This window comes from Corapipo altera, unplaced genomic scaffold (genome assembly GCF_003945725.1).
Source record: "Corapipo altera isolate COAL_440 unplaced genomic scaffold, ASM394572v1 106, whole genome shotgun sequence".
NCBI lineage: Eukaryota > Metazoa > Chordata > Aves > Passeriformes > Pipridae > Corapipo > Corapipo altera.
In genome coordinates this window covers 475316-492184 of record NW_020885019.1, presented here as the reverse complement: position 1 = coordinate 492184, position 16869 = coordinate 475316, and the positions used below count along the sequence as shown (strand labels likewise).

General features: G+C 56.7%; 3 protein-coding genes across 5 annotated transcripts in view; 1 reads left to right on the top strand and 2 right to left on the bottom strand.

Moving 5' to 3' along the window:
* SMG5 (SMG5, nonsense mediated mRNA decay factor) overlaps window positions 1-6994 on the top strand; it is a 30381-nt gene extending 23387 nt beyond the window's left edge. For both annotated transcript variants that reach the window (XM_027667749.1, XM_027667750.1), the window contains 5 exons: window positions 53-212; window positions 550-640; window positions 1253-1327; window positions 2041-2179; window positions 2581-6994. In XM_027667749.1, the coding sequence (XP_027523550.1) occupies window positions 53-212; window positions 550-640; window positions 1253-1327; window positions 2041-2179; window positions 2581-2664 (549 nt within the window). In that variant the 3' untranslated portion in view covers window positions 2665-6994. The remainder of the gene's footprint in view (window positions 1-52; window positions 213-549; window positions 641-1252; window positions 1328-2040; window positions 2180-2580) is intronic.
* Window positions 6995-11264: 4270 nt separating this feature from the next.
* On the bottom strand, window positions 11265-13046 carry BGLAP (bone gamma-carboxyglutamate protein). 2 transcript variants are annotated; one of them, XM_027667762.1, is made up of 4 exons: window positions 12077-13046; window positions 11766-11810; window positions 11616-11682; window positions 11265-11478 (listed from the first exon to the last, which is right to left on the bottom strand). In XM_027667762.1, exons 1-4 carry the CDS (start codon window positions 12759-12761, stop codon window positions 11346-11348), a joined length of 930 nt encoding a protein of 309 aa, XP_027523563.1. In that variant the 5' UTR covers window positions 12762-13046; the 3' UTR covers window positions 11265-11345. The 2 variants fall into 2 exon arrangements, with proteins under 2 accessions (XP_027523563.1, XP_027523564.1); XM_027667763.1 differs by having other exon boundaries at window positions 11265-11475.
* Window positions 13047-13159: 113 nt separating this feature from the next.
* PMF1 (polyamine modulated factor 1) lies at window positions 13160-16779 on the bottom strand. Its single transcript, XM_027667746.1, has 5 exons — window positions 16433-16779; window positions 16245-16350; window positions 15421-15521; window positions 14605-14800; window positions 13160-14285 (listed from the first exon to the last, which is right to left on the bottom strand). Exons 1-5 carry the CDS (start codon window positions 16777-16779, stop codon window positions 14232-14234), a joined length of 804 nt encoding a protein of 267 aa, XP_027523547.1. The 3' UTR covers window positions 13160-14231.
* Between the last annotated feature and the right edge of the window lie 90 nt (window positions 16780-16869).

The window sequence follows — 16869 nt, the reverse complement described above, 5'->3', positions numbered from 1 at the left end:
GGTTTGTTTCAGCATAAATATGAAGCCAGTGTCTCTGCATCTGTGTTTTCAGCTGGAGGTGTCTCAGCTGGAGGGAAGTCTCCAGCAGCCCAAAGCACAGTCAGCCATGTCTCCTTACCTTGTCCCGGACACCCAGGCCCTTTGCCAGCACCTGACCCTTGTCAAGCAGCTGGCCACCAGCGGGAGGTTCATAATCATCATCCCTCGCACAGGTATGGGGACTCCACAGCAGGCAACTGTGGCTGCATGCCCCTGTCCCCTCTGTGCTGGGAGCAGACCTCAGGGGCCCGGGCGGTGGCTTTCCCTCCTCCTTGACTTCGGCTGGAGCAGCTGCAACACTATTTCCGAACACGTGTTTGGAATCCAACAGAGTGTGTTGGAGAACAGCTAGGGGGAGAGAGGTCCTGTTCTCCCTCCACCTGCAGCCATGGCTGCTGTGCACCAGAGAGAGTTCTGTGCAGTGGGGAATACTTGACACTTATGGGTTAGTTTGCAGAAGTAGAACTGTAAGCAAGATGGTTTTCTTTCTTTTTTTTTCTTTTTTGTTAGTTATCGATGGCTTAGACTTCCTGAAAAAGGAGAACGCCGGTGCTCGGGACAGCATCCGGTACCTGGAGGCAGAGTTTAAAAAGGGAAACAGGTGAGAGGGGGAGAGGGATGTGATTTGCCCTTTCTTTTGGAATGAGTGGGATTTGAGGTGGAAGAAAACGTCAGTGGTGGGAGCAGGCTGTGCATCCCTTGGAGCAGAGTGAGGAGTGGGTCAAGGGAAAGCCAGACTTCAGGAACAGGAAGGTGGTGAAGTAGCAGATTTGGCACCTGGTTCTCCAGGTGTGCTGGCAGTTGTTGCTCAACTGTGAAGTGCAGCTGCTTCTGAGGAATGAGGGAGTTGCATCTCTGTCGCTGTATGAACCAGAGCAGCGCCCTTTGCCACTGCACTGGGAGCGCTGGAAGAGCTGGACTGTGCCTTGGTGCTCTGCAGACGCACAAAGAGCTGTGAGGACAAACTGTATCTTTGAGGCCCATGTTGGGGCTGGTGGGCTTTGAGACGTGGTGCTGTGAGCAGGGATGATGATGAGGTAGGGAGGGGATCAAAGGGATTCACAGGGGATTCCTTGGGCAGGCCTTTAGGTGTTATTTGGATTGGTAATAGCCAGTAAAAGGCCCTGAAGCACCTGGAGGAGCTGCTGTAGGGCACTGACTTTGGTCTGTGTGATGGTCTCCATGTGAGCTCAGAGACTCTGCTCTCTCCTAGGTACATTCGTTGCCAGAAGGATGTTGGGAAGAGCTTTGAGAGGCATAAATTGAAGAGACAAGATTTAGATGCCTGGTAAGATTTCAGCATCTGGAGGTGTCTGAGCCTGGTTCCCAGCAGACAGGTGGCTTTGGGGAGAGGTGTTAGCACTGGAACCCATTATAGAACTTGTTCTATGTGAGTGTAGTGGGTTTACCCACCTGGACACACTAAAGCCACTCTCTCACCCCCCTCTGCAACTGGACAGAGGAGAGAAAATATAACAAAAGATTCATGAGTTGAGATAAAGACCGGGAGAGATCACCACTGTCACGGGCAAAACAGACTCAAAGTGGTGATATTCGTTAAATTTATTACTGACAGAATCAGAGCAGAAGAATGAGAAGTAAAATAAATCTTAAAAACTTCTTCCCCCCACCCTGCCCTCCTTCCAAGTTCTGCCTCCTCCCTGCCCAGCGGCACAGGGAGATGGGGAGTGGGGGTCATGGTTACTTGTTATTTTTGCCACTGCGGCGGGTCCGTCCTGGAGTCGGCTGGCATTGGCTCTGCTGGACATGGGAGAAGCTTCTGGCAGCTTCTCACAGAAGCCACCCCTGTAGCCCCCCCATAACCAAAACCTGGCCACACAAACCCAATACAGTGAGTAATGATGAAATTCCCTGAAGTTAGAGACATCCATCTGCATGTCTCACATTGAATGCTTTTGCTCAGAAGGGTCTCAGAAAAGTCCTTTCCAAGCAGATGTGATCTTCCCACTAACCTTCCCCTCTGGTTTTCTTTTCTGGCAGGAATCTCTATAAAATACTGGACAGCTGCAAACAACTGACAGTGTCCCAAGGGAGTGGAGAGGACGACACCACGGGAATGGTCACCATCATCACAGGCTTCCAACTGGAGAACCCAAGCACATTTTCGGTGCCCATGCAGGTCAGTAGCTCTTTCCTGGCTGAGCTGAGCTGTTCTGCTTCCTACCAAGGGTAAAATATGATTGATTGACAAGATTTTTTTTTTTTTTTTTATGTTTTCTGCCTTTCTGCCTTGGCTAATAACTTCCCTGGGTTTCCCAAAGTTAGCTTATAAGTTGATATTCCTTTTTCCTTGAAAGTTCCTTCATTTGTCCTACTTTCATGGTACAGAGTATCCGGGAAGAGGTGAGAGAATTGAATTTCATGTCTGTGCAGGCCTCTTGTGCCAGAGCAATGAGAATTGGGAGAATTGGACCTTCCAGCCATGCCAGACTGCTGGAGAGTCCCCAGTTTGGGAACGGCAGTTGTCTTGACAAGGCAAGGAAAAAAATAACTACTTTTTTTGTCTGTGTTTGCTTGCAGTCTGCCATCCAGGCAGCCGCCAATGCCAGTGTAGAAATAAAAAATGTTCTGGAGTTCTACAAGCAGTGGAAAGAGATGGGCTGATGGTCAGAAAGGCATCGGGTTGGTGAACCTTTCTCTCCCCCTCTCGGAACGTGCAGCGTCTGAACGAAGGAAACAACAATCTGGGCGACACTTAGACACGAAGAAGCAGCAGCAGCAGCAACAGTAACAAAAATACCTACCCAAACGAATTAAAAAACAAAAAAAATCCAATGTGGGCACGCACACAGACACCCTCCACCTGCATCCTGACCAGACGGCTGTACAGCTCTGATGGCGCCAACTGCTCTGAGAGAGGCCCCTCGGCACCGCCGGGGCAGAGCTCTGCCCTTCTCCCAGTCGGCAGAGATGGGCGAGAGACGGGCAGTCTTTCATCCCCCTCCTTCCTCCAAAAGCTTGCTTGGCCAGTGGAATGGGCCGGTGGTTCAGAGCGTGGACTTGACTTCAGCGAAACCAAACCAGCGTGGCGGAAACAGAGCCCTCCAGCTTGGGAAATGAGATCCAAAGAGTGTTTTGCTCTTGTTTGGCAATCTGGGGACAGGAAAGCAGATAGTCTTTTCTTTTTCTTTTTTTTCCCCTCCTTTGAATTAATTATTTTTCAAGGGATTTTTTTCCTTTTAATTCTTAGGTTTTATATATATAAATAATATTAAAAAAAACAGGAAAAAGAGGATTTCCCTTGGGGTTCTGGATACTCTTCCAGTGTCAGAGAGAAAAGGAAACAATTATGCTATTTAAAAGGGGGGGAAAGCTCTTAATATAATTTTTTTTGTCTTAGAACAAGCATATTTATTTCCTTTCCCAGTCCCCAATGGAGCGGGCTCAGTGCAAAGGGATGTGGGCCTGCAAGGAGAGAGCAGCCCCATGGTGCACATCCCCGCTCTCCCTACGAGCCACACACTTCATGAGTGACATGAGCTTGGCTGTGCTGCTCCAGGGAGGCCACAGGACTCTCTGCCTCTATCCCCAGTCTCTCCCACTTTGCTTCCAGCATTAGACCTCGGAGGAAAGGAGGAATCCAGCAGAGTGGCTGGAAGAGAGAGAAGAGCCAGGTGGGATTTAAACACTGATAAGGCTCAACTGCTTGGCTTGAGCACTGCAACCCTGAGATGGAGGGGACGTCTCCAAAGAACCCAACACCTCTTTTTTTGTCTTTTCTTTTTCCCCCCCTTTTTTTCCCCTAAATCTTGCAATGGAGTGTGGAGGAGGAAGGAGGATCTCAAAAGCCATTATCTTCTGCTGGTTGTTCGATGCACCACTGCTGCTATGTCATGCTAGAGAGGGCGGCAGAGCTGGAGCATTTGTGTCCCCCCTCTTCGTGTCCCTCAGGGCCAGCAGAGGCAGTGCCGTGACCGCCACTGCCCAGGAGGACCAAGCTCATGGACCATTCCGTGCTTTTTGCATCCCAGACAGGAGGGATGATGCTACCTGGACAGATCCTAGAAGAGCTGGTTCCCCAGAGGACCCATGAGGGACCTCACAGACCTCCATCCCAACAGCATCTAACGCAACCTGTGTCTCACATGTCGTCACTCACCGGCGCTTGGATGTGAAGTCGCGGGTTCCTCACAGGGCAGTGGGAGAGGGGCTGGGTGGCCTCTTTGTGCTCCCTCTGCCTCCATGTGCCCATGGAACAGACGTCTCCACCCACGTGAACCAGCAGCAGCTATGCAAGTACAAACCACTGGAGTCTTCTACCTGTGTGTGTTCTCACATGAGCCAGCCAGAAGCTGCTACAGCCGGGGTGTAACACGGGAAGGCAAGTCACATCCTCCAGTCTGTGTGGGCTCTGAGCACAGTGTGTTGTACTGCAAGGGCAGGATGTTCCTTGTTTTCAGGTAAAAACTAAGAATACCAGCACAAGTCCCAGAGGATTCATTTCTTTTCCAGTTCCAGCTCCTTTGCAATGCAGCAGAGGGAAATGCCAAGCTCCACAGTTCAGGTGGATCCATCCCTGGAGGGTGACAGGCGGGGGTGGGGGAGGGGCAGGGGTTTCCCTACAGGATTTTCTGTTTTACAGCTCTTCCTGAAACAAAGTGCTTTGCTTGGCTAAGCCAAGGAAAGGACATACACAGAACAGCAGGTCAAAGACTCTGGCTCACCTTGGAAGTTCTTGGGGATCTGAGATGGGCTGTGAAACTCAGTCACTCTTCCCTCCAGTGGTGGTGTTTGTGTAACTTATTATTTCTGTTTGATGGGGTGGGAAAAGAGAAGGGAATCACCTTGTGGGACATGGTGGAAAGCAGAGGCATCACCCTCTGCACCTCAGCTGATATGCAGAGTGCTGCTCTTGTAGTGAAACACTCCTTGTCTGGTGGGGGCCTGGCTCGAGGGCGTGGTGGGCTCTGCTTTTTCTTGCTGATGGGGAACTCCCCTGATCCTGAGCACAGCAGAGCCGTCTGGGAGTCAGCTGGGGCTGAGCCTGACTGTATGTGTCTCCTGAGAGCCCTCGCCTTCATCCCCCAGCCGCGCTTGGGGTTGGTGAAGCTGCAGTCAGAGCAGTGAGGAGCTGGGGGTACTGCTCAGCTTCATTCCAGGCTGGTCATTCCCTTGGTCCCAGGTGGATCTGGAGGGGAGGGAAGAGCAGTGCAGGCAGAGCAGCAGCCCAGAGGGAATCCCTGTCTCACTGGTAGCAAGTGTCTCAGTTTGTGCATCTCTCAGAGCTGTGCAGGATGGGAGCTGGGAGCCAAGTGCCATGGGGTCAGGGGCTGGGGCTGGAGGCTGGGGCTGGCACAGTGTCCTGGGTCACCAAGGCCTCATTTGGGCACAGGGCACAGTTTAAGAACAAAAGTAAATAAACTCAATTTCTGTAACCAGAGTTTGTGGAGCTACCGTGAGCCCATGCGGGGCCACATGGCAAAAGCAGAGGCTGTCCTTAGTAACTGCTCTTGTTCCCTGAGGGGTTGGTTTAATATTCCCTGAGGTTTTGTACACCTGGAGGGGAGGGAGAGGCCTTTGCCCTGCAATGGGGAATCCTGACTGCCCTGTGGCACCTTCCACCCTGGGCTGCATGGAGAGGGATCATGACCTTCTAAAAGGGCACCCGAAGAGTCCCTGTGCCACCCTCCTCTCCAGAGTGTGTGGCTGTGGTTGAGGACCTGGTGAATGGTTTGGGGATGCATGTTCCCACTCAGATACATGGAGCTTAAAAAGCAGTAGACTCCAAAGCTCTGGAACAGTGTGGCTGCAAAGCAGCCTCAGGGCGATGGCACGTGGGGTCCTCTGGCACACATGGTCTTCTGGGGGGGCTCAATGTGTCATCTTTAGGGTTGGGGTAAAGAAAGGCGCTTCTCAGCCCCCATCCCAGTGCTTGGGATGAGCTGGAGTTTCCTCCCTGGGGATAAATTGCACAGATCTGCTCTGTCTGAGGGCCTGTGCCTGTTCGCCCATCCTGGGATTTGGTGCATCATCCACACCCCAACAGGGCCCCGAGCTGGCAGTGGTGTCCCTGCTCTGGGGTGGTGGTCATTGATGCAGAGCAAACAGGACGGTCTGTGGGAGGCTCCATGTATCCTGTGGCTCCTGTGCACTGTGGTGGGGTCTCCCTCAGACACCGCCCAGCCTGTGCATCCCAGCCAGAGCTGTGAGCTGCCTCACCACGAGAGCATTGGGCAGGTTGGAGACTGTCCAGGCGCTGCCACAGCTCATCCCTGCAGTGCTGCTCCTGCACTGACTCCAGGCTTGCCCAGACCAGATCCAAGCCAGTTCCGTAGCACCCGCTTTGCTGGGAGGGAGGGCAAATGGAAAAACCATCTTGTGGGCCAAAACCAAGGGTTTTCATGTGTTTTTGTGTGTTTCTTGGGTTTGGTTTTCTCTTTGTTACCACCCAGTTGAGCTGTTGGGGGGTTTTGGGGTGACCCCATGCTGAGAGGATGTAGGTCTGTGGTGGCTGAGGCTGGCTGGGCTGTCCTCACACCAGGGTGGACACGGCCGCTGGTGCTCGTTGGGCTTCTGCTCCATGGTTTCATGGGCTGTTTGGAGCAACTCATTCCTCTGCTCCCATCCTTGCTGGGCTTGAGGCCACCTGCAGTGCCTCGGGTTTTCTCTTGCATCTTCAATTTAGGGTTCTTTTCCTTGTTGGCACGCAGCAGCGCTGGCCCAGCCAGCCGGGGGTGGGGACAGGGCGGGCTGGCACAGGGGCTGTGTCGCTGGCCCTGCCACTGGCAGCGAGGGGACTGTTGGTTCGAGGCAAGGGACAATCACCTCTCCTCAGCCCTCCTGTGGCACACGGGCCTGCAGAGCCAGGGGGTTTCGCTCTCGCTGGGGGATGAGGGGGCACAGGGCCCGGCTGGGCGAGGAGGGGCTGGGGCTCACAGCATGTGACAGTGGTCCGAACACATTGACTGGCTTAATAAAATATGAGATGTTTGTACCTCGTATCCTGTGGTCCTTCCCACACCATTCTGCCTTTCCTGTGCAGCCCCAGAGTTGGCTGCATTCTCTGTCTCAGAATCTGCCCTCAAATGTGTGCTTTGCTGACCAAACTTTCTGCTTTTCAGGAAAAAAATGCAGGTGCATCCTTCCTTGTCCTGATGGAAATAGCATTTCCATTGCTGCCTCTGCAGTTTGGAATGAGTTCACCCTCTTTCCAGGATTCCACGTGGTGCTGCCACAGGAATACCTCCGATCCCACCAGAAGAACCCGCTGTGACTCACTGGGAGCCTTCACAGCTTGGTTTTAACAGGGGAGGGGGGAAGTGTAAATTTTTAAAATATGTAACTTTTTGGTGTCCATTCCAGGCACTGGGCACAGTGGGTGGGCTGGGTCCCACTGCACGCTGATGACAAGGGAAGCTGGAGAATGTTTTGTAGGGGGAAAAGAAAATGAATCGGTGTTCCCTTCCCTGTATTCATTCTGACTCACCAGCAGAGCTCCCTGATTTGCTCTACTAGTGGGAAGCACCGAGCCAGGCACCAACATAATTCCCTCTCCCTCTCCCGTTCTTTGGAGGCTGCCAGCGGTGGGAAGCTTGGAGAGGGGGGTTATGAAAAGGCAAATCCGGCTTCAGTCCCAGTGAGGGAATGGGCTGTGGGTGAGACGTGCCCTGTGTCCCAACACTGCCCTGGCACAAAGGGACTGTCACTGCCGGCTCCGTCCCCTCCAGTGGGGCTGGGAACATCTCTTCCAGCTCGGGAGGACTGTGCCGAGAGGCCACCGGCATTCCTGGCCCTGTATAGGCTGTGGATGTGCTGCTGGCCCCATAACAAACCCTGAGCCTTCGTTATCAGTCCCTACAGGCAGTGTCTTGCTGCAGGGGTACCATGGGTGGGAGTTTGTCCCATGCCCTTTGCATGGGAATGGACTGAGGATGAAATTGAAACAGGAAAAGGTCACAACACTGGTCAGGGGCTGGGACTCCCGGTCCTGCTCGTCGGGGAGCCGAGTCCTCAGGGACCCCAGGAGCTGCCATCTCTCCAGTCTCCCTCACAGCCCATTCCCCTCTCTCTCTGTGCCTCCACTTCCCCCTTCCCCTGGCAAGACGTGTCATTCCCCCGCCTTGAACCCTGCCTGGGTTTGCTGTGTTTATGCAGGTTATTTTGGAGGGACTGTTCAGCACCAGGGTCCGCATCCTGGCGTGGAGACCCCAAACCCTCCTACAGGCCTCCTGCCAACACTACTGGGGAGCCGTGGCTTCCCCTTGGCCGGGGCTGCTGGAGCAGCAGAGACCTGCTGGTGTGGACTGGCTGCCGAGTCCCGGGCAGGCACAGGGTGGATTCAAGCTGCTCATGCTGTGCCCAGCACCCAACACAAGCCCTCCGGGGGTCAGTAAATCCCCAAGGATGGGGACTTGGAAGGCACTGATCCCGCTTTCAGCTCAGCCCTCCGCCCCCCCGAGCGGTGGCTCCGTCCAGCTGCGGTGCGGAGCCTCTGCTGGCATCGCCCCCATGGACTGAGCCAGAGCCGCCACCAGCCCTCCTGCTGCTGCCGGGCCAGTTTTGTTTCCCCAGACTTTTGAGTTTTCCACCTCTCCCCTCCCAGGTCTCCTCTGGTGGGACCCAGCTGGGTGTTTATGAGAGTCCCTGCGTGGACCTGCACTCGGATCCGTCGCCTGCCCCAGCTCTCCCAGTTCGGTGGCAATTTAAGATCCGGTGCCCGGAGCCACTTTACAATGGCCCCTCCAGCGGTGGAGGTTCCTGTGCCCTCATCCAAGCCCTGCAGCACACCGGGGGTAACTCCCCCTGCACGGTGAGGGGTCCTGTCTCCAGGGTATTTGAGTGGGCTCATCTCTGCCATGGTGGCCTTGCCCTAAGGCTGCGTCTGCCTGGGACATCCCCAGGGCTGGGAGCCTCCACGAGGATGAGGCAGAATCTGGCTCTTTCCTGCAGCCCACCTGAGAGCTGCCAGCACCCACCCATGGCCCCACCATGCTCCCCCTATCCTGGGCCTGGGATCTTGATCTTGCCTAGCCCGTGGCTCTCTGAAAGAGTCAGAGAGTGAACTTTGCTGGGCACAACCCTGGAAAAAAGCCGAGAGCCTTCTAGGGCGTGTCCGTCCTGGCTCCTGCAGCCCCGAGCCCCAATCCCTCCCCGCCCTAAGCACCGCGGCCCCGGGATGCTGCTGGTAAAGCTGCCTCAGATCTTCAGGGTCCACAAGGTGTGGCTGGGGGAAGGAGGCTCTGCCGCCAGGATTCTTTCCCCAGTTCCCTCATTCGAGGTGGGAAATCATCTGGACTCCCCATCCAGCCTTGCTCCAGCTGGGAGATACTCCCAGCCCACCCTGCCTCAGTTTTCCCACCCACCATAACCTCACAGCAGATCTTGGGCTGCCCCACCCTCCCTGGGATGTTCCCTGGCCAGCCCTAATGTCCCCACAGATCTTCTGGGAGAGTGGGATCATGTCAGGATAGCGGCACCCCAAGAGCTCAGCCCATGGCTGTGCCCTCAGCTCCTTTCAGATGAAGAACGAGACAGTTGCATCTGGGCACACTTCCTGCTGACCTGGTGGGGATGGGACAGGGATGGAGATGAGGATGGGAATAGGAGTGGTGATGAGCGTGGGAATACAGGATAGTGACAGGGATGAGGATGGAGATGGGATGGGGACAGAGACAAGGATGGGAGTGACAAAAGGATGGAGATGGGAATGGGGGCAAGGGACAGCCATGGAGATGGGGACAGGGCTGGGAACAGGGCTGGGGGTGAAGAGGGGATGTAGATGGAGATGGGGACAAGGAGAAAGACAGGGACAGAGATCAGGAGAAGGAACTGGGATGGAGCTCACCCCAAAACATGCTCTGCCCTCACAGGTATTTCGTGTGGCACTTCCTGGTGCTCTCCTCCTCCCTAGAGCTCTGCCAGGAGCCCCACCCTCAGCCCCGGCTCGTCTACCTGCTGCTCTGCCTCTACCCCTTCCCCTCCAGCTGCACCCACACCTTCAGCTCCATGTCAGCACCCGCCTGCCACATCTGCTGCTTCTACAATTGCAGAGCCCTTGGTCCCTCTGGCCTGGGGGAGCTCTGTGAAGAGGGGCTGGCACAGGGGTGCGGATGGGGCAGGGAGCTGCCAGCACCTCGATGTTTGCCTACAGTGCCTCCACGATGGTGAACCACTGAGGCAGCAGCTTTTGGCACTGATACTTTGTCCTTTGCTTTGAACTCCTTTGTCTGCACTGGCCTCTCCTGCTACTCCCAGTATGTTTGGGGTAAGGAAATTGGGGCTGTAGGTTTCCTCCTTCTCAGCTGTGTGGTCCTCTTGGTGGTTCCCATTGCTTAGGCCCAAAGCCAAGGTGGCAAGCTGCCGGAACATGTCTGTGTGTCTCTGTGTCTGTGCCTGTGTGTCCATGTCTTGCTGCAGCATGGTCACTGCTCGGTATCAGCCCCAGGGGCTGCATGCACAGGGCTGGAGGCAGAACTGACAGGTTTGGGCTCAGGGAAAGGTGTGGAAGACTGGCAGAGGCTGCAAGTGGTGGGAGCAGAGGTTGATGGGGTTGTCCCCTGGCTGAGCATGGGCCAGTGGTCTTGTCCCACAGGACTCCAGGGGCTGTGGCAGGAGGTGAACTGGGAGATGGGTGCAGGAGGTGGGTGGGGAGGCCCTGGCACAGGTTGCCCAGAGAAGCTGTGGCTGCTCCATCCCTGGAAGTGTTCAAGACCAGGTTGGACGGGGCTTGGAGCAACTTGGGATAGTGGAAGGTGTCCCTGCCCATGGCAGGGAGAGGTGGAACAAGATGAGCTTTCAGGTCTCTTCCAACACAAACCAGCTGTGATTCCATGAATTTGGGGCAGGGATGATACATCACCCTACATGGGGACTCAGTAGTGTGTGCACGTGTGTGTGTGTCAGGGTTAATGAGTAATTAGGGTGGTTTGTGACAGAAGCCCCATAGCTGGGCAGGGTGCAGGACCCTGGGGTGCACAGAGAAGCCCTGCTGTCCCCCACAACCCCATGCTTGGGAGAAGCAGCTTTAAAATAAACTGGAATAATGGTGGTGCAGCACTGGGTTCCTCATTGCCAGGGACAGGATCCAGGTGTGGTGACATCGCTCCACCGTGGAGCCTGAGAGGGGACAAGGAGGTGGTCCAGAGGTCCTCAGCCGTGTGGGGTGGGGGGACATGGGGCACGTCCACTGAAGCCTCCCACCCCCCACCCCCCCAGCCCGGGAAGGAACTGGCTCCACAATATGCATTTATTTCTTTTCAGGGCTAACAGAGAGGGTGTAAAGAGGGGGGTGAGGGGTGCTCAGAGCTCAGCCCCTGCCCCGCAGCGCGGCCAGAGGGCGGCGGGGGCTACACGAAGCCGTAGTAGCGCCGATACGCCTCCTGCAAACCGACCTGGTCGGCCAGCTCGTCACAGTCGGGGCTGAGCTCGCACACCTCACGCTTCGCCTCCAGCGGGTCCGGCGGGGCTGCATAGACGCTGCTGAGACAGACGGGGAACTCAGGGGAGTGTTGGGGGGTCCCGTGGGGGCTGGAGGCTCCTGGAGAGGGGCCGAGCCAGCGGGGACCCCCTCAGTGTCACCTGGGGGCTGTGAGCCCTGGCCCAGGACCGAGCACTACCTGCCATAGCCGTAATTCCGCTTCTGCCTCTGGACCACCTGGGCACTGGCACGCCTGGAGATGAAAGCTGAGGGGACAGCGCAGTGAGTCAGGGGGGTTGTGCCCCCCCGTCCCTGGGACAGCGGGGGCAACATGGCCGTGGTCACTCACCTTCAGAGCTGGGAGAGTCGTCGGCGCTGGTGGAGCGATCGGCAGCTAGAGGTGACAAGGAGCAGTGGGTGGGCTCGGGAAGGTCCCGTGCAGGCTCCTGCCCTCACTTCACTCCTCCTTTGGAGGCTCAGACCCATCACTGAGACTCCCCAGCCTGTCCAAGGACATCCTGCTCCCCATCTCTCTGCTCCAGCCCCGTACCCCTGCTGCCCCAGGGCTCAGCAAATCTCTCCCAGTCCCTTTGCTCCCACCAGAGCCTTTCCCAGGGCACGGTCCACCCCCAGCCCCATCATCCCCGGACACACGGGTACCTCTGCGGCACACGCCGAGGGTGAGCAGGGCCAGCAGGGTCAGCAGCACGAGGGGCTTCATGGTGCCTCCCTGCGCTGGGCTTGCTGCATCCCCGGCTGCCTGAGCGGATTTATAGGGTGCTGCAGCCCCAGCAAGGGGAGGCCACAGCCCCACCAGGGTTATTTCCAGCACATCCGCCGCGGCCGGAGCTGCCAGAACAGATGGCAATTGTGGTTTGGGATGAACTTGGTCCCCTCGTGCCTGGTCAGAGCCCACAAAGGGAGGGAAACACACCCCCAGGCCAAGGGGGATTTCCTGGTGGGCCCAGCCCTGCCGGCCTGGCAGCACCCTGTGACCCCTGGGACAGGCAATGGGGCACTGGGAAACTCCCAGTCCCCCACTAACTACCCTGTCCCCCTTCCCACTGTTGGATCCCAGCAGGCTGCTGCCACACCAGTACACTTTCCTGACAAAACCTGTGGGGTTTTCCTCCCTGTGCAGGGCCAGTGAGGACTTGTTGGCCCATTTTTTGGGGACCGGTACATGCTCCTCCTCTGGTAGTGTTGTGCTGTGTCCCAGGAGGAGGGCGAGCAGGCAGGTGCCTGTACCCTTGGTCTCATGCAGCTCTCCCATGTCACATCCTACAGGCTGCATGGCCAGAGCAGCAGCTGGTCCCAAAAGCAGGACCTGAGAGAGGTCCAGCATCTCTAAAAACCCATAAACAGGGCTTTTCCAGAACAAAATTAGTGCTTCTGGCCCTGTGCAGGGGAGTGGGACAGCTGGACCAGCAGAACTTCTCGCATCTATCCATCCTTTCACATGCTCCTCTCCCCCAGACCCCAGCAGTGTCTGGGTGCTCACCCACCCCCGTTTTGCTCCTGTTTAACTCCAGGAGGGCTCTGGGCCATGGGATTCCTTGGGGCCACTGGGTGAGATTCCTATTTGGGATCCTGACCGCTTTCAGATCCTATAAATCCCAGCCCTGTCTTGAAAAGCGGAACTGGAGGCTTTGGGGTGGAGGAGGAGGAGGAGAGAAATGCTGACCCTAGAGCCTGTCAGACAAACCCATAAAGTACAGAGTAAGTGGGCCAAGTGAGCCAAGCCACGAACAACAGCCCCAATTTATTCAGATTCCAGCACAGCGAGGGGAAACTGCAGCAGCCGCTCCGTCCAGGGCTCTAATTGCAAAGAGGCCAGGGCGTGGTGCGAACGGCCGCTGCTGCTCTGGGTTTGTCCCAGGGCACGGCCTCTCCCTGGGGATGTCCCAGACAGGTGACCTGGAACCTGCTGCCCTCAGTGGCTGCCGAACAGGGCTGCCCCCTCAGTCCTCAGGGGACTTTCCTCATTCCCTGCCCAGACTCAAGGGATGACCTTTCCTCCACACTGAAGACACTTTGTCGTTCGTGGGGCTTCACCAGGCAGATCCCGGGAGCCCTCACTTTCCCAGCCAGGCAAACTTCCAACGAGGCCATAACAGACAACTCCGGATGGGTAAAATCAGTTTGGTTCCAGGAGGTTCCACAGGGAAACATTAAACCCCCTGTGCCATAAGCCCATGGAGCTGAGGCAAGGCCGTTCCAAACCCTGCATGCCAACAGCACATGCCCAGATCCCTCATGCTGCTGGAAGGGGAGCAGGGCTGGAGAATAACTTGGGAAAACAAAATAAACGGCAAGGAGGGACTTGGAGGAGTAGCTGCTGCCACGTCCGTGAGCACACAGAGACTGAAGGAACCGGCAAACACGGGCAAGAACGTCGGCTGCCTCACGGGCTGTGGCAGCTGGAACCTGCCCTGGGCTGCATGTGCTCCTGCTCCCAGGCTCCTCAGGCCTGGCCATAGCCCAGCTTGGGGCACAAGGCACTGGTTTTTGTCTAACATGCAGCTAAAATACCTACAAGGCCCGAAATGTGGCTTTAGTAGCTGGAATCAGGGCTGTCACAGCAGGGAGGGACCAGGTGAGCATACACACACTCTTGGGACTCTCCTCCTTGTCGAGCAGAGCGGGGAATAGGGAACTGCCATCTGTTTCCAAAGATCCCAATGTATTCTTTTTTGTTTCTTCACCAAATCAGATCAGATTGTGCCAGCTTTTCCAGTCCCAGGGCAGTGGCCTGATGGGGCAGTTCTGAGTTTGGGGGGCTGAGCACATCCCACCTGGGAGACTCCCCACGGCCTCACTGGGGCTCCTGGAATGTCGTGATGAGCTCTCGCTGCTCTTTACCAATCGCCTGGAAGGGAAACAACATGCAGAGCTCAGCAGGATGCGGCTCCCCACTCAGGGTTGAGTGTGTCACACACATTGCTGTCCCCTGCACACACAGAACACAACTCCCTCCTCTCCGGTGGGAACAGCTCATATCCCACCCAGTGCAAAGGGAAAAGCAGCTGAGACGTCCAGAGAAAATGCCCAGGCCTCCAGTTTCAGCAGGACTTGGCTGCTGGGGAGGCCTTGGAGAAGTGGAGGGTTTAAATGTCGTTCACCAGCTGGGCACCATCGAGCCTCCCTTGGGCTGGTGCTGTGAGGAGAAGGGTTTTATCTGTTTTTACCTGCCAGGCTTGTTTGCGAGCCTGGATGAGCTGCTGCAGCTCTGCAATCCTGTCCCGCCCTGCCAGCACAGACTTGGCCACCTTCCTGTTCTCCTCCTCCTTCTCCCCGAGCACCTTGCGCAGGTAGGAGCGGTGCTTCAGCAGGTAGGGCACCAGGGCACTTCGGACATCCTCCTCTGGGATCCCACTGGGGCGCCTGGGGACACACCGGCACCTGGAGCAGCCAGAGAGCAGCGATCCCACCCAGCAGTGCATCCCCCCCCAATCTGACCCCGAGCTGCTGCCAGACCAGAGTAGCTCTGCAGCTCCTCCGGCACCGGGAGCCAAGGACAGTCAGAGTGGGAACCCCCTGGGAGGGAATGGGGAGTTCCCCAAACCCAACCAGGAGCAGAGGCCTGGAGCAGGCAGGATGTGATTCACCTTCCCAACAGAAACACAACCCCCTGATGCTGCTGGTTCACAGCCCCGGCCCATTTCCAGGCTGGTATCTGCAGCACCTGCCGAGGCATCGGGCCAGGGGCCCAGAGAAGCTCTGCTGTTGGACAGGAGCTGAGTCCAAAACATCCCATCAGCCCTTCAGATCAGCCAGAATTGGGTTTTCTGCAGAGGCACTGACCTCCCTGTGTTGAGGAAGCTCAGAGAGATGGATCTCTGACCCAGAGAGGCATAAATTTAACTAATTTTTGGGTGGTTACGCCCAGTCATGTTGCTGTAGAGATACAGCAGGTTTCAGACCCTCCCTGCAGCATCCAAATGTCACCCAGGACCCCCACATTGCCCTGCAGGAACATGGATCCCTCTGCTCCCCATCTGTACCATGCTGGTTCTTTCTGGTCCTTCGCCTCCTCCACGATCTTATCCAGTGAGTTAAAAAGCCCCTCCAGATTCCCTTCGTTTTTTATCTCCTCGATCTCCTCCTGCAAAGGAAGGACATGAGAGGCAATTCAGCAGGACCCAAACACAGGCACCACTTGTGAGCCCTCGTTGGGCATGGAACCAGGGAATGGTTTGGGTCAGAAGGAATCTTAGAGCTCATCCAGTTTCACCCCCTGCCATGGCCAGGGACACCTTCCACTAGCCCAGGTTGCTCCAAGCCCCATCCAACCTGGCCTTGAACACTTCCAGGGATGGGGCAGCCACAGCTTATCTGAGCAACCTGTGCCAGGGCCTCCCCACACTCAAAGGGAATGATTTCTTCCCAATATCTCATCTAACCCTGCCCTCTGGCAGTGGGAACCATTCCCCCTTGTCCTGGCACTCCCAGCCTTTGTCCAAAGTCTCTCCAGCTTTGCCCTGGATGAAGGCTCCATCCTGGGAATCACCAGGGATTGAGTCTCCATCCCTGGAGGGATTTAACAAACGTATGGATGTGGCACCTGGGGATATGGGTGATGGCCCTGGGGGAGCAGTTGGACCTAATGGTCTTCAGGCTCTTTTCCAACCTTAACGATTCTACAGCTCTTTCAGGGAAAGACAGAGAAGTTTGGGGAGCTGCCTCAGCTTTCTGTTTTTACCATTCAAGAAACGCATTTGCTTCCTTTAAAACCGACGCGTTCAGTGCTTTTTTCACAGGGAGTTTGAAGCCTCTCTGGAGACTCCAATCCCCTCCGCAGCCCCCCTGGGCCCGCTCCCCCCTTCACCTTGATGGACGACTGCAGCTGAGAGATGAACTGATCGTAGATGCTCCTGGTCAGCTGGGGCTGCACCTTGTAGAAGCAGCGGTAGCAGCTGGCGAATCTCTGGTAGCTGCAAGAGCGAGGGGTCAGGGGCAGTGTCGGGGCCGGAGTTCCGGCAGGCGCCTCCCGGCCGTCCACCGCTCCCGCCTCACCTCCCGGCGGTCACTAGCTTCTCCAGGAACGTGTCCACCACGGTGGAGAACACGTGGGCGCGGCCTGGGGCCGCGGGCACGGCCAGGCCAGCGCCGCCGCCGCCATCGCCCTCAGCTGCCGCCACCGCCGCCGCGCCTCCATCGCCGCCCGCTGCCGCCATGGCCGCGCTCTCGCACCGCCGCCGCCGCCTATTGGCTGCCGCCCCCGCCGCTCCCATTGGTCGGGGTGTGGGGCTCCGCCCCCGCAGGCTGCCAGCGCGGGAAGGGGAGCGCGCCCGGGGCGGAGGGGCAGTGGGCGGGCCCTCTGACGTGTGGGCGGGGCCCGGTGGTGGGCGGGGCCTCCCCATGCCGGGCCCGAGCGGCTCAAACCCAAAACGTGTCAAAACCACTCCGATAAAATCACAGAATCAGCTAGGTTAGAAATGGTCTCATCAAGT

Bases quoted from the DNA above. Each gene is read 5' to 3' on its own strand.
- BGLAP (XM_027667762.1), bottom strand. From the start codon at position 12,761: ATGCTGGACCTCTCTCAGGTCCTGCTTTTGGGACCAGCTGCTGCTCTG. The intron at 11,683-11,765 runs GTGAGTGACCAC...CTGTCCCCTCAG, and splicing joins CGACTCTCCCAGCTCTGAAG to CTTTCATCTCCAGGCGTGCC. The intron at 11,479-11,615 runs GTAGTGCTCGGT...CGTCTGTCTCAG, and splicing joins CGGAATTACGGCTATGGCAG to CAGCGTCTATGCAGCCCCGC.
- PMF1 (XM_027667746.1), bottom strand. From the start codon at position 16,779: ATGGGGAGGCCCCGCCCACCACCGGGCCCCGCCCACACGTCAGAGGGC. The intron at 16,351-16,432 runs GTGAGGCGGGAG...TCGCTCTTGCAG, and splicing joins AAGCTAGTGACCGCCGGGAG to CTACCAGAGATTCGCCAGCT. The intron at 14,286-14,604 runs GTAAAAACAGAT...TTTCCCTTCCAG, and splicing joins CTCGCAAACAAGCCTGGCAG to GCGATTGGTAAAGAGCAGCG.